Source organism: Pleuronectes platessa, chromosome 4 (assembly GCF_947347685.1).
Source record: "Pleuronectes platessa chromosome 4, fPlePla1.1, whole genome shotgun sequence".
NCBI classification, from domain to species: domain Eukaryota; kingdom Metazoa; phylum Chordata; class Actinopteri; order Pleuronectiformes; family Pleuronectidae; genus Pleuronectes; species Pleuronectes platessa.
The window spans coordinates 1,671,204-1,685,322 of NC_070629.1; the positions used below are offsets into that span (position 1 = coordinate 1,671,204).

The window sequence follows — 14,119 nt, forward strand, 5'->3', positions numbered from 1 at the left end:
AAGGGGGTGAATACTTATGCAAGGCACTGTACATTCTGCTCCACCACCCATACAAATACACTTACTACACATATATTCATATTATTTAATTTAATATTCCCCACTCCTTCACCCGGTAAACTGCTGCTTCATTTGATTTGACTACGTTATATGTTATACATATATTCATATTATTTAATTTAATATTCCTCACTCCTTCACCCTGTACACTGCTGCTTCATTTGACTGTTATATGTTACGATGTTATATGTTATATGTTGTATGTTATATAGTTTGTTATTTTTCTATTGTGTAAAGTTGTATACTGCGTAGAATGTTGCCTGCCATGTCACAAGAATTTCACAGCTCCGATGATGCTGTCATTGGTGCATGTGACAATAAACTTTGATTTGATTTGATTTGATCTTTATTCACAACCCAGGTAACAAACAGTACCGTGGGCCGTAGCCTGCGTAAAAACAATAAAATATTAGCAAATGAATAACACTCCATTGTCTGTATCGACAGACTCCACATTCACTGTCTCAGCACTCGGACTGTAATCCCAGATCATTACAATATTTAAAAACAAATCAAAATAAATGACTTACCTGACAGAAGTATCATTATTAAAATAACTCTATTTACGACAGTCAAACAACCGATCCGCTCACTCATGCGCAATCGGGCCCACCTTGGTATGAATGTAGTTGCGGGGACTTCTTAGATCAGTGGAATTAGAGGTGTAATCTTATCTATCATCATATATTAGTATACACTACGCATGGACGATGATTAAAAAAGCACGCTGCTACGTTTTTCCAAGTGGACCAAAGTAGCTATTACAATTTTTCTGATGAGACTGGGTTGTGGAGGACATGGCGCCAGCATCACTGATGAAACACTTAGTGTCTGATTAAAATAGCGAGATGTACAGTTTGACAGAGAATAAATTACTCCAGTGAGTGGCATTAGAAACGTCAGTTGTGAGAAGTTGTCAAAGACACTGAATTCACTCAGATGAGATTCTACATGTTTCATAGAGAACATGATTCAAATATATGTATCATCTTTTCCGGATCCAACCTCTCAAAATCCTTGCTCTAACGCCAATCGGCTCTTCCACATGTGCAAAAAATTTTGACTGGATAGTGTGCAATAGGGGCAGAGTTTACAAAACAGATATCAGCTCCTCTGTGTCTGTTGTTACTGAAAAAGAAGCCTTAAACTCACTTAAACTAATAAAAACAAACTAACTGTAAAGGTGTAAAAACCTTCTTCAGTGATTTATGACAGCAGGATAAGAGTCAATGTCAGACAACTGAGTGAAAACGATGTAGATAAAGCTCAGTTTTCTCTCTCTCTAATCTCAAATGTCTGCCAGTCAGTCAGTCTGTGTGTCAATCAAACAGACACGTCCCCAAAACCTACAGCTTTCAGATTGACTGCACTATCAGTGGACAAATAAAAAGAAGATTAAATATAAAAATGTAACTTCTGCAGCTGGATAAGCATTGTTTATTATTTTAAACTGTGCTTCTTTCATTTTGGGTGGAATAGGCAATTTAATATAATTAAAGGTATTCCATCCGTTGTTCCATTGTCGCATATTATTTTGAATACTGTATTAAAATAAAAAAAATAGCCTACTGTTCAAGCCTATAACTTTGTTGTTACATTTTCCTTCTTTCACCAATCTTTAATTCAGGGTTTAATTCAGTTTAATTCAGAGTTTAGTTGATGCATTTGCATAAATGATGGTATTTTGTATCATGTGTGCTCGAGAAAATGGAATGGCTTACCAAATGTGGTTGACTTCTCTGAGCGCATTCATTGTCATACTTTTAAATTAATTAATTGAACTGCATAAGTTTTTTTCAAACCACTCATGTAATAGTTGTAATGTTCCACACGGTGGCGTCATGCGCCAACGTGAGATTATGGGTAAATGTAATTTACCAGTGGTACAACAGCTGCCTATGAAAACAGACAGTTTAATAGGCAGCTTAGAGATCTCAAAGTCACCTAATGAAGTCGGACAAAAACTCCAACTGTAGGATATAGTGCCGCGCACTAATACTGTTTGGGTTTACAACAGTTGCGGAGGGTTACACTAGGTGTTCAGTGTGATACGTCGGGGAACGCACGTTAGGCTGCTTTAACTTGAGCTCGAGCATGCAATAAATATTGACTAATACCAGCCATCTCATTATCATCATACCGGTTTCCAGTGGTCATAACAAATCATTACACCAACCAGCATGCATTTAGTAAAATCAGCGCTGCACAGGGTCCCATTAAGTCGAATGCACTGTTTGCCATTTTGGCCTTGTGGGGCTTCCGTACTATGTTTTGTTTTACCCGGAAAAAAAACTTGGTCAGTTTGACGTCACAGAAAAATGGCGGAGTCGGAGGAGGAGGTGCACGTCTTGGTGCAGAGAGTTGTCAAAGACATCACCAATGCCTTCAAGAGAAATCCCAACATGTAAGTATAGTTGACTGTGAAGGAAGCAGACAAACTGGCTGTCACTACCTGTGGACCTTAAGGCAAACAACAGCGCGATCCAGCTATTCAACTGTGGGCTTGGACTATTACCTGGAATCAGAGCGGTCAAGAGAAAGTTCACAGTTTATTCAGCTATTTGAGCTGTTCGTTTATTATAATAGATGTCTAGAAGAGTTACGTAGAAAAACCCTATATTAAACTGTTTGATATGTAACAGCATTCATTTTGTAGTGAGCTTTGTAATCTCTTTACGTGATATGGTGGCTGTCAAAAACTGTGTCGCTTCCCACAAGGGTCTATCACTGCCATTAACTGTAAGATTCAGTAATTAAGTAATTATTTAACTTTTCATGTTTTTATTTGAAAACTTAGTATCTTCTATTGTAAGGCTTCTCTTTCTTACAAGTACATCGACGTCAGGATTAGCAAAAGACTTATCAGCGTTTCGTCTGATTAAATGCAAACATCAGATGAAGCTCAAATATAACTTGTGAGGCTACTGAGCTCATGGCTAGAAACATTCTAACAAGAGATGAAATGCCTTGAAAAGCAACTAATGACCTCCAACCAACCAATTGAGCATACAACGGCAGTTTGACAAATAATACATCTGAAGAAACCAGAGTAACCAGTTTGTAAAGAGGTGTACGTCTATGACAAGCACCTTGTTATTCTGTAGAGTAAGAAAGATCTCAGCGCTATGATCGAAGCTATTAATGCTCCACCTTTGCTGCAGACATAGGAAGAAAGGAACGAAGGATACATTATCCCATAGGGGCAATTTGTTTTTAATTGCATGTTTCAGCTTGCTTGTTTATTTTTGTATTCTTTTTTTGCTGAACATACATTTCATGATTAAGTCAAGTAAAGGAGCCATGAGCTTGTTTATTTTTAATATAATATGTTAACATTCACCATACATTCATCACAACTTCTTGATATGCCTTAAAAATGAATATCATTCGGTCCAACACAGATTACATTTTTGACCAAGAATTTATTAGACCCACCTTTCACAATATGACATCATGACATTAATCTTTTAATTGCACATTGTGAAAGGACCTTCAGAAAAATATGTCATAGTCTATAACAAAACAATTGAACAACGAAAAGCATTAAAAATGACCAACCTAGACTGACTGGTTGTGCCTCAGCTTCTGATCAAATGGCAAAAACTGTTTCCAGCCCTTTGTCTCTGTTCCTCTCCCTCAGTGATGAGATTGGTGTGATCCCATGTCCAGAGGCCCGCTACAACCGCAGTCCCATTGTGTTGGTGGAGAACAAGCTGGGTGTTGAGAGCTGGTGTATTAAGTTTTTGCTGCCCTATGTCCACAACAAGCTGCTGCTCTACCGCCAGCGCAAACACTGGCTGGACAGGGGAGGTAACTGAAGTCAATCTAAATCTTCCTCAGCAAATTTGATTAGTGTTTTTTCATTTAGAGATGGTGTATTTGTAATGCAATGTATGTCTTTGTCAAATACTGTACAAATTGTACTGAGACTGGTTTTATTTTCTACTTTAAGGTAGGTTACAGGGCTCCAGACTAACTTTTTTACATTGGTTGCACTGTCAAATTTTTTCACTTAGGTGCCCTAGCACATGATTTAGGTTCGCCCCAAAAATGTCATTGTGCCTTTTGGCACTGCAGTAATACCCCTATTATACGATTTCACCCTTTCAAATAGCAATTAATTAATTCAAAAGAGTATTCAGTCTGACATTTGAATAAGAATTGATCAAATGCATGCGTGCGTGCTAGCTCGTCACATTTTGTATCTGTAAAAAACGGTATCATAAACTCTGGAGCGAATTAAACATACAAAGTAAACGTTAGTACACTTCAGATCCAAATTACTTTCGATAAGTTTGGGTGTTTTTTGTTATTGTGTAAAGTGAGCGCAGGTCAGCAGGAGTGTGGAATGGGGACACCCAGACAGGAGACTCTGACACAGTACAAACCAATCATTGCTTCTGCTATGATCCTCAAGCAGTGGCGCTAATAGTTTAGCGGTCCGTCACAGAAACCCCACTATTTGACATTAACCGCCTCTTTCACAGCCTCTTCTCTCACATCTTTGCTTCACTGTCTGCGTGTGCGGGGCCTGTGTGTGTGAGTGTAAACTCTGCAGAGGGGAATGGATGAGGAAGCGTCACGACTCGCTAAAGTACAGAGACAGACCAGCTGAATGTTAGCGCAACAATTTCTTGTCGCACTTCTTTTTTGGTATAAAATGGTCACACTGGAGCCCTGGACTACATTTAGGCAGGGATAGGACATGGCAGCTACATACCTGCTTGCAAGTTCTAACCCTAACCCTTTTTTGTGGAAAGTTGTTCTTGTGTTTTATAAGTCAAATAGCTTTTACAATGACATTTATTTTAAGTCTTTTATCACAGTTCCCAGCTGTATAAGGTTTCTTTAAATCTTAATTTGTATTTTATTTACAGGCTCACACTCTCAGGAAGTCTTTCACCTGCCTAGATAAAACCCAGTTTTTTTTTTTATTCATTTAGTTTATTAAATAAAATGTATAATTAGTTTTTTGTTGAGAGATCCCAAGCCTAAATGTTGAAGATGAGAGAATCTAACTCTTCATGTTTGTGTGCCCCTTAGCTTTAGTGGATATCACCTGCACATTGTTGCTGCTTAACCCGGATTTCACCACTGCATGGAATGTCAGGTACAGATACACTTGCCAGCTACAACACAAGTACAGAGATGTCAGTTGTTCATTATCTACACAATGAAACCGCGCTTTTTTAGTCTTGATGACCAATCTACCACCAGCCCTTGAACGAATAATCACCTGGACATCCTCATCATTGTCTGTGGCAGAAGCAATGTGGGGAAGATCATTGTTGTGAAGCATTTCAAGGCAATGATTAAAAACCTTGCCAGTCCCTCCAGTTTCCAGAGATGCTGATCATTTAATTTTTCATTGCACACAGACTAGGTGCTACTGAGCTGGGACAGTTAAATAGACAGGAATATGTGTGAATAGTGTGATTAACGACATTTATTAGAGACTTTAGTGGATACAGTGGAGACTGTAAATAAAGATGGACGTAGCTTCTGTGACATTAGCCATCGCCATCTTAATCATCTTAATTCCCAGTTAAAAAAATGGGCAAAGATGTTGGCCGAATTTGCCCATTGACATTGACCCATTGAGCTTGACACTGGCTAGTTAGCGCAGGCTTAGGAGTCATTCTAAGAAGCTAAGCTGGATACTTCTCTGTGTTGCAAATCAGGTGAAGTTGTGTTTTTTATTCTTGCTGATTGTAGCAGTTGTCCCAGCAAACTTAGATTTAGGTAAGTTACCGGAAGCTATACAACAAAATATGAAATAATGATGTATCAGTTTAAACTACTGTGGCACATGTTGATCCCACCGGGGTCTCGCAAACACAGCAAGATCCAAACGGTTTGCTTTTCTGCATCTTTATTCGCAGTACGGCAAACCTTAAACTCAAAACTAAAGTTACACTGTCCATCACATAACCTTTTCAGTAGTAATGTGGACTTTGGAGTTTATTATGCGTTTGTTTGCAAAGAAAAGAAACCGCCAGCAACCCAGCACTGTGGAAAAGTAAAAATTAACTAAGGCTACATCGTAGCACTGGCAGGCCCGAGCACCCGCACGTTGAAGTCTGTTGCGGTCGGTGGAGAAAACGATCGATGACCAAGCGCACATCTCCATGTAGCATGCATTTTGCGCACGGCGGCAAGATAAAAGCTTCACTTCCTGGATCCTAGATCAATGGGAGACCAGAGCCCTGTGGCTGTCCATGGCCAGGACATTGTGCAGGTCAAAACATTCAGGTACCTTGGTGTCCATGTTGACAGCGATTTGAGATGGGGCACACAGGTGGCCAATGTTTGTGCCAAAATTCACCAACGTCTCCATTTCCTACGTAGGCTCAGAGTATTTGGAGTTTGCAAAAATATTATGCTAATTTTTTATAGAGCAGCAATTGAGTCAATACTCCGCTATGGTATCACCAGCTGGTTTGGTAACCTATCTGTTAAATCTAGAGCTGAAATCTCAAGCCTTGTCAAAACTGCTGGCAAGATTATGGGAATAACACCCCCCCTAAATCCACAGGACCTTTTTGAGCAGGCGACGATCAGACAGGCAAATGCCATTTTAACAGATAGTTCTCATGTGCTGAATAGTGAATATACTCTCCTGAACTCTGGAAGGAGATATAGGCTTCCCTTGTGCAGGCACAATCGATACAAACATTCCTTTGTGCCTGTATCAACCAAACTTCTCAACAGCAGGAAATGATTGCAATGTTTCTGTATATGTATACGAACATAGGCTATGTGTATATGGAAATGAATGTATTATGAGTCAAACTATGGACCTACTGTATGTGAGTGAACGGATTAATGTATGCTTGAGGTTATGTGATGCTGATATGAATGTATATTTATGATTACAGTTAGAGTAGCGGTGTGGAAGCATGTGAATGCGTTCACGTCGGCTTGCTGCATGTGCAGGATTGTCTAGTGGTCTGTTTACTCCACCAGACTTTTAACTTGATGTTCTTTTTGTACTGTATGTGTTTTTATGTATGCAACATGTTCCCTGTCTTCACGACAAATTTCTCCCTGGTGGAGACCAATAAACTAACCTAACCTAACCTAACCTTCACGCGATGTCTATCCTTGCCTGCTAATTGCTCATACGATCCACGCTAGCATATCACACTGTGAAAATTGTAAGTAAATCGAATGATAGTTGTAAAACAAAGCTTACTTCCTGTTGCCAGTAGGTGGCGCCATCACTATTATTACGCACAGACATATGGATCTGTTCAAGTAGGTGCTCTGATGTAGCGTGAGCAATTTTGTGTCAATTGGACAATGTTATCCCAAAGTAATTTTCACACTGATCAGTAGGTGGCGCTATGACCCTGAACTAATATGTATTTATGGAGCTGTTCAAATCACGATTGTGATCCTAGTTCAGTAGTTTGGAGCCGGTTAGATAATGCAGAGTGGATTAACAAAGTACTTCCTGTTTCATGGTGATCAGTAGGTGGCGCTATGACACTGAGGAAATATTGACACATAGAGCTGTTCAGGCTTGTACTCTTATCATGTGACAATAAGACATTTCATGCTGCCACCAGGGGGCGCTGTGATTTTAAGTCACGGTTTCTGTATAGATGTCTTAAAAACGCGACTCTTGTCTTAAATGTCTACTTTGGACTCAATTGGACCCAATATGTCCGAGATACAGAAGCTCGTGTTTTGATGGCGTTTCACCAAACTTTGACGCCACGCCACGGTCACACGGTATGACGAAAAGTAGATTTTTTGATAACTTTAGATCTCCATTTTGTTGTGATGACACGTCTAAATTTTAAGTTGATTTGATGAAAGCTCTGTGACAAGTACATCAAAGTAAAAATGTGGAATATGACCGAAATGGCCACTTAATCCAGAATGGTTCTTTCCTGTTGCGTTTTTCATAATGATCCCTGAGGCTTTTTTGTATGATTAGTCCCGATACACCTTTGTCCCGATTTCAGAGAAGTTGATGCCAATGCTGATGATCTTTTTCTGCACAACAATGTGAGATGCCTCAGTAAAGGCAGGGTAATAGAGCGCTTTTTGTCCATCAGGAGGGAAGTAGCAGCTTTCTTGGCAGAGCTAAGACTTAAGAAGGCAACAAAGTTTTCTCTCTTTTTAGAAAATGAGAAAAAGATGGATAATGTGGCCTTTTTGGTATATATCACTTCACATCTGAAGGAACTGAATTTGAGGCTACAGGTCAAGGACAATTCAATTTGTGAAGATTCAAGAGTTTTATCATCAAATGCACAGAGATAACAATTAAGCAGTTGCTAGCAATGAAATGCTTGAGTCACAGGCTCTCTTCTAACAATAAGAATTAAAAAAACAAAAACGAAATTTGAATAAAATAGTGTAAAATAGAATATCAAAAATTTTAAATATGTATATCTAAATATATATATACAGCTGAAGAAAGAAAAAAAAGGAGTGCAATTTTGTGCAATAGTGCAAATATGCCACGGTGCTTATTTAGTGGAGTTATTGCAGTTGGGAGGAGTTTAAAAGTCTTATGGAATGGGTAATGAAACTGTCTCTGAGCCTGGTGGTGCGGGCCCGAATGCTGCGGTACCGTCGGCCAGACGGCAGCAGGCAAAAATGTTTATTGCTGGGGTGAAAGGGGTCTTTAATAATCTGGTTGCCCTTTTTCCTGCACTGCAGGGTGTAGAGGTCCTCCATGGATGGTAGCGCCATCCTGGTGATGTGCTGGGCAGACTTCACCTCCCTCTGTAAAGCCTTACGGTTCAGGGCGGTGCAGTTGCCATACCAGGCGGTGATGCAGCCAGTCAGGATGCTCTCTATGGTGCACCTGTAGAAGTTGCAAAGAATCCTCTCATCCATGTGGAGCTTACGCAGCCTGCGGAGGACGAAGAGCCGCTGTCTGGCCGTCTTCCTGATGGAGTCTGTGTGATGGGTCTAGGACAGGTCATCACTGATGTTGACCCCGAGGAACCTGAAGCTGCTGACTCGCTCCACCGTGGTCCCGTTAATGGAGAGGGGGGCGTGTTCTTCTCCTAGTCTCTTCCTGTAGTCCACGATCAGCGCCTTCATTTTGCTGACGTAGAGATGGAGGTTGTTGTCCTGGCACCAAGATGTCAGGGCTCTGACCTCCTCTCTGTAGGCCTTCTCATCGTCGCCGGTGATCAGGCCTATGACAGTGATGTCATTAGCAAACTTGACGATGGTGCTAGAGCTGTGGGTGGCCAGGCAGTCATGCGTGAACAGGGAGTACAAGAGAGGACTGAGCACGCAGCCCTGGGGGGCACCGGTGGTGAGAGTCAGGGTGGAGGATGTGGTGCTGCCGATCCGCACCGCCTGTGGTCTGCCCGTCAGGAAGTTCAGGATCCACTCACGGAGGGCGATGTTGAGCCCAAGGTCTCTGAGCTTGGTGACGGGCTTCACTGAGCTTGGTGACGGGCTTCAGAGGCACGATGGTGTTGAAAGCTGAATTGTAGTCGATGAACAGCATTCTCACATGTGTCCCTCTGGTCCGGGTGGGAGAGGGAGGTGTGGAGGGTGAGGGAGATGGCATCTGCAATTGACCTATTTGGCCTGTAGGCGAACTGAAGAGGGTCCAGAGAGTCAGGGAGGGAGGAGGTGATGAATGATTGGACCAGTCGCTCAAAACACTTCATTATGATGGAAGTGAGTGCTACTGGGCGGTAGTCATTCAGGCAGAGGATTTTGGTTTCTTGGGAACAGGGCCAATGATGGTCTTCTTAAAACATGCAGGGATGACAGACTGGCGCAGTGACAGACTGAAGATGTCTGTGAAAACATCTGCCAGCTGATCTGCACACACCTTGAGAGCTCGGCCGGGGATCCCATCAGGTCCAGGTGGATGTTGCGTGCTCTCCTACTGGTCCTGGAGTGGAACAGGTCTAGGAGAGCCGGCAGGTCACAGCCGATGACCTTCTCAGCTGACCGAATGATCCGCTGCAGTCTGCCCTTGTCCTTGGCAGTGGAGGCAGCAAACCAGACGGTGATAGATGTGGTGAGGATGGACTCAATGATGGCTGTGTAAAACTCAACCATCACTTTCCGCGGCATGTTGAATTTCTTAAGTTGCCGCAGGAACATCCTCTGCTGGGCCTTCTTGAGGTGGAGGTGATATTCTCCGCCCACCTCAGGTCCTGTGCGATGATCGTACCCAGGAATCTGAAAGACTCCACTGTTTTAACTGGGGAGTCGCACATGATGAGGGGGGCGGTTTGGGCTGGGCTCCTCCTGAAGTCTGCTACCATCTCTACAGTTTTCAAAGCGTTCAGCTCCAGGTGGTTCTGGCTGCACCAGGAAGCGAGGGTATTAACTTCCTCTCTGTAGGCGACCTCGTCTCCATTGGAGATTAATCCAATTAGGGTGGTGTCGTCTGCAAACTTCAGGAGTTTGACAGAGGGATGGCTGGAGGTGCAGTTGTTTGTGTAGAGGGAGAAGAGTAGAGGAGAGAGCACACAACCTTGTGGGGCTCCAATGCTGATGGTCCGGGTCTCAGAGACAAGCTTGCCAAGCCTCACGCGCTGCAACCTTTTCGTCAGGAAGTTAGTGATCCACCTGCAGGTGGGCTCAGGCACGCTCAGCTGTGTCAGCTTGTCTAGGAGAAGAGCTGGGGCGATGGTGTTGAATGCGGAGCTGAAATCCACAAACAGGATCCTGGCGTAGGTGCCGGGGGAGTTGAGGTGCTGGAGGATGAACTGAGATAAGTTCCCCTTATTAAAGTCCCCAAGAACAATAACAGGGGAATACGTGTTCTCTCACCTTCTCTCCACTCCCAGTATCTGCTCCGCGAGTTGTCGTTGAGCCTCGCGCACGTCAGCTTGCGGTGGGATGTAAACTCCAGCCAGGATGAAAGAGGTGAATTCACAGGGAGAGTAGAACGGTCTGCAGGTGATGAAAAAAGTTTCCAGGTCCGGACAACAGGAATGTAAAATTACTTTCACGTCGCTGTACCAGCCATGGTTTACATAAAAACAAATCCCTCCGCCTTTTGCCTTGCGTGAGAGGATCGGGTCGCGGCCCGCGCGTAACAGCTGAAGGCCGGTCAGCTGTGCGGCGGAGTCCGGTGTAGTTTCGGTCAGCCACGATTCTGTGAAGCACAAGACAGAAGAAATGGAAAAGTCTCTTTTGTTGCACAGCGAACGAACATTGGAGAGGAGAATGCTCAATCCTTTGTCCCTGAAGCGCACCAGAGCTCCGGCGCGCTTACCTCTCCGTCTCCGCCTCAGTATCGCTGCATGACCGAGGACCGCAGCACCTTTTAACAGTAAATCCACTAAATCCACGGAAGAGGCGAGAAAGTTGGGACATAAATCGGATGGTGTTGTATCCCTGATGGTAAGAAGCTCGTCCATCATGAAAGTAATCCGAGTAGTGTCACAGTAAACAGAATTAAATACTAAAAACAAAAACAGAAGTGCGCACCAACACACCGTGGCAGCCGGTCGTAGCACCATCTTGGTTCAGATCCTCTGTGAGAGATGCAGACACAACATCAGCACTGCTGGTCATGGCTTTGTAGTCTTTGATGGTTCTCAGTCCAGCCCACATGTTCCTAGTATTGGAGCTCTTGTACTGGGACTCCACTTTGTCCGTATAGAGTCTCTTAGCACTGCTAATAGCACTCCGGAGCGCGTACCTGGATTTCTTGTATTCCTCCAGATCCCCTGAGATGTAGTCCGTGCTTTGAGTTTAGCATGGACCTCACCATTAATCCAGGGCTTCTGGTTTGGAAATGTTCGTAATGAAGTCCTGGGTACAACGTCATCGATGATTTTGCTGATTTAGCAGATGACCGCGTCCGTGTACTTGTTGATGTCATCATCCTGGAACACGCACCACTCCGTTGTCCTGAAGAGCCGATTCTGATTGATCGGTCCACCGCTGAATGGTCCGAGTCACTGGTCTGTCACACTTGAGATTCTGCCTATAGGAAGGCAGCAGCAGAACTGAGACGTGATCTGATTTGCCGAATGGGGGGCGGGGGAGGGCCTTATATGCACCCCGGAAGGGAGTGTAAACATTGTCAAGCGTGTTCGCGCCGGACCACTGATGTGCTGGTAGTATCTCGGCAGGACTTTCCTCATCTTGACGTTGTTAAAATCCCCGGTCTTCCACAGCATCCCCATATAGCTCCCTCTACTTGCGTGACCCATTCCAGCAGCACATCCATGAATGGCTAGAGTTGCTGTCACTCTCAGTCACATGTAGGTGTTTGCATGCTATTTGATAGTTAAGGTTAAAGTAAGCATTTCTAAATAACATTGTCCTTACATCTTGCCATTGGTGAAATACGCAAAATAATTGAAGTCGGTGAGAGTTGAAGTTGGTGCTTCTCGGTCGGGCACTTCGGAGTTAGATACGAAAGTCCCTCAACGTAGACACTTCAATGCACTGTTGGTTGGGCCTATATCTGACATGGCCTTGGGCACGGCTTGGAGAGAATGTAGAATTAGACGGGCATTATTCTCCTGTACAGATATAATGTAATATACACTCTACTAGGGGTGTCACGATACCAAAAATTCAGTTGTCGGTGCCAATACCAGTAAAATATCACGATTATCGATGCCAGTTTTGATACCACGGTGAATTTCTTTATTAAAATATTTCAAAAATAGAAAAATGTCATAAGACATACAAAACATGTGCAATAGAGAATAACACAACATAATAAAGTGCAATTAATGGTCATAGTGCAACAACTAGTGTCCCCAGACACATTCCAGACTTCCAGGCATCTTTTCAAAAGGTACTGTGCAAAAACAACAACAGTGCAAAAGAAAACGTTGGATATAATAGTGCAGCCTTTCAGCTAACAAGATGACCATGAGTTTTGGCAAAATTGCATAATTTATGTCAACATGGTCTTGGGTAAGTCTGGAACATCTTGGACTGACAATGATTCCTGAGACACTGAAGACCCTTTCGGAAGCAAAGCTTGAAGACCACGGTAGCATCGTTTTCATAATGGCTTCTGCGGATTAATGATAACGCCACGATCCTCTGCCTCAAACGCAAAGTACTTCCATACACAACTCTTTGTGCCTTTTTTATCAACAAGTCGAGGTGTGGCGATCACTGCAGCCGCAGTTGCCATCTTGGTTTTCTGAATGTAAACGTCGTCTGGAACACTCTAAAGCGTATACTGCCCCCATCAGTTCCGGAAGAGGCACAGCACCGATGCTAAGTTAGCATTGCTAAAAGCTGGCATTGGCGCTCACGGTGCTTACGGTGCTTAAAGAAAATGGGCATCATCTGTGTTTTGTTATTTTAGCATCGAAAGGTATCGTACATCATACATAATATATAGTGGTATACATAATAATGTATGAATTCATCCTATTTCATGCACTGTCCTCTCTTCCAAACTCAATGTATTAATCGCATATGTAAAGGAGTGGTTATATAATTTTGTTCTTTTAAGTATTGTGCAAATGTACACTTAGTCTGAATCCTACGCACTGTTTTTTTAATTAGGCCCCAGTTCAGCAATCCCTTTAAAACCAGTATATGAAACTTGCGCCCACAAACACACCCGTCTGCACTGTGAAATGCTTGTTATGTGTTGGTAAGCAAGCAGCCTAATGTATAGCTGATTGTGATTCCAGAAAGGAGCTGCTGCAGTGCGGAGTTCTTTACCCAGAAAAGGACCTCTATCTGGGCAAGCTTGCCCTCACCAAATTCCCCAAGAGCCCAGAGACGTGGATACACCGGTAAGACGTAGTTGCTGAGCACGCTCTTCCGTTAGTAGCTTTAAATGCATTTATTAGTAAAAAAAAATAGTTTGGGGTGGCTGTGTGGTTCTGCAAGTACTTAATGATCATTGCTGTTTTGGTGTCACTCAGGGTTATATTATTATTATTATTATTATTATTATTATTATTATTATTACTATATTTAATTATACTTAATTGTAATGATACAACCACAATGAACTTATTAAAGCATCATCCATTCAAATTGTGCTTTTTGTAAATAATAAGAAAGCCAAAAAAAAAAATAGAAAAAGCAAACAACTATAAAATGAAATATAAAAAAAAGAGAAAGA

General features: G+C 42.6%; 1 protein-coding gene across 2 annotated transcripts in view; it reads left to right on the forward strand.

Annotated features, from left to right (window-relative positions):
• The first annotated feature begins 2,327 nt into the window (after window positions 1-2,327).
• Window positions 2,328-14,119, forward strand: part of ptar1 (protein prenyltransferase alpha subunit repeat containing 1) — a 50,116-nt gene continuing 38,324 nt past the window's right edge. For both annotated transcript variants that reach the window (XM_053420097.1, XM_053420098.1), the window contains exons 1-4: window positions 2,328-2,464; window positions 3,701-3,870; window positions 5,104-5,170; window positions 13,680-13,784. In XM_053420097.1, coding sequence (XP_053276072.1) covers window positions 2,379-2,464; window positions 3,701-3,870; window positions 5,104-5,170; window positions 13,680-13,784 — 428 coding nt within the window. In that variant the 5' untranslated portion in view covers window positions 2,328-2,378. The remainder of the gene's footprint in view (window positions 2,465-3,700; window positions 3,871-5,103; window positions 5,171-13,679; window positions 13,785-14,119) is intronic.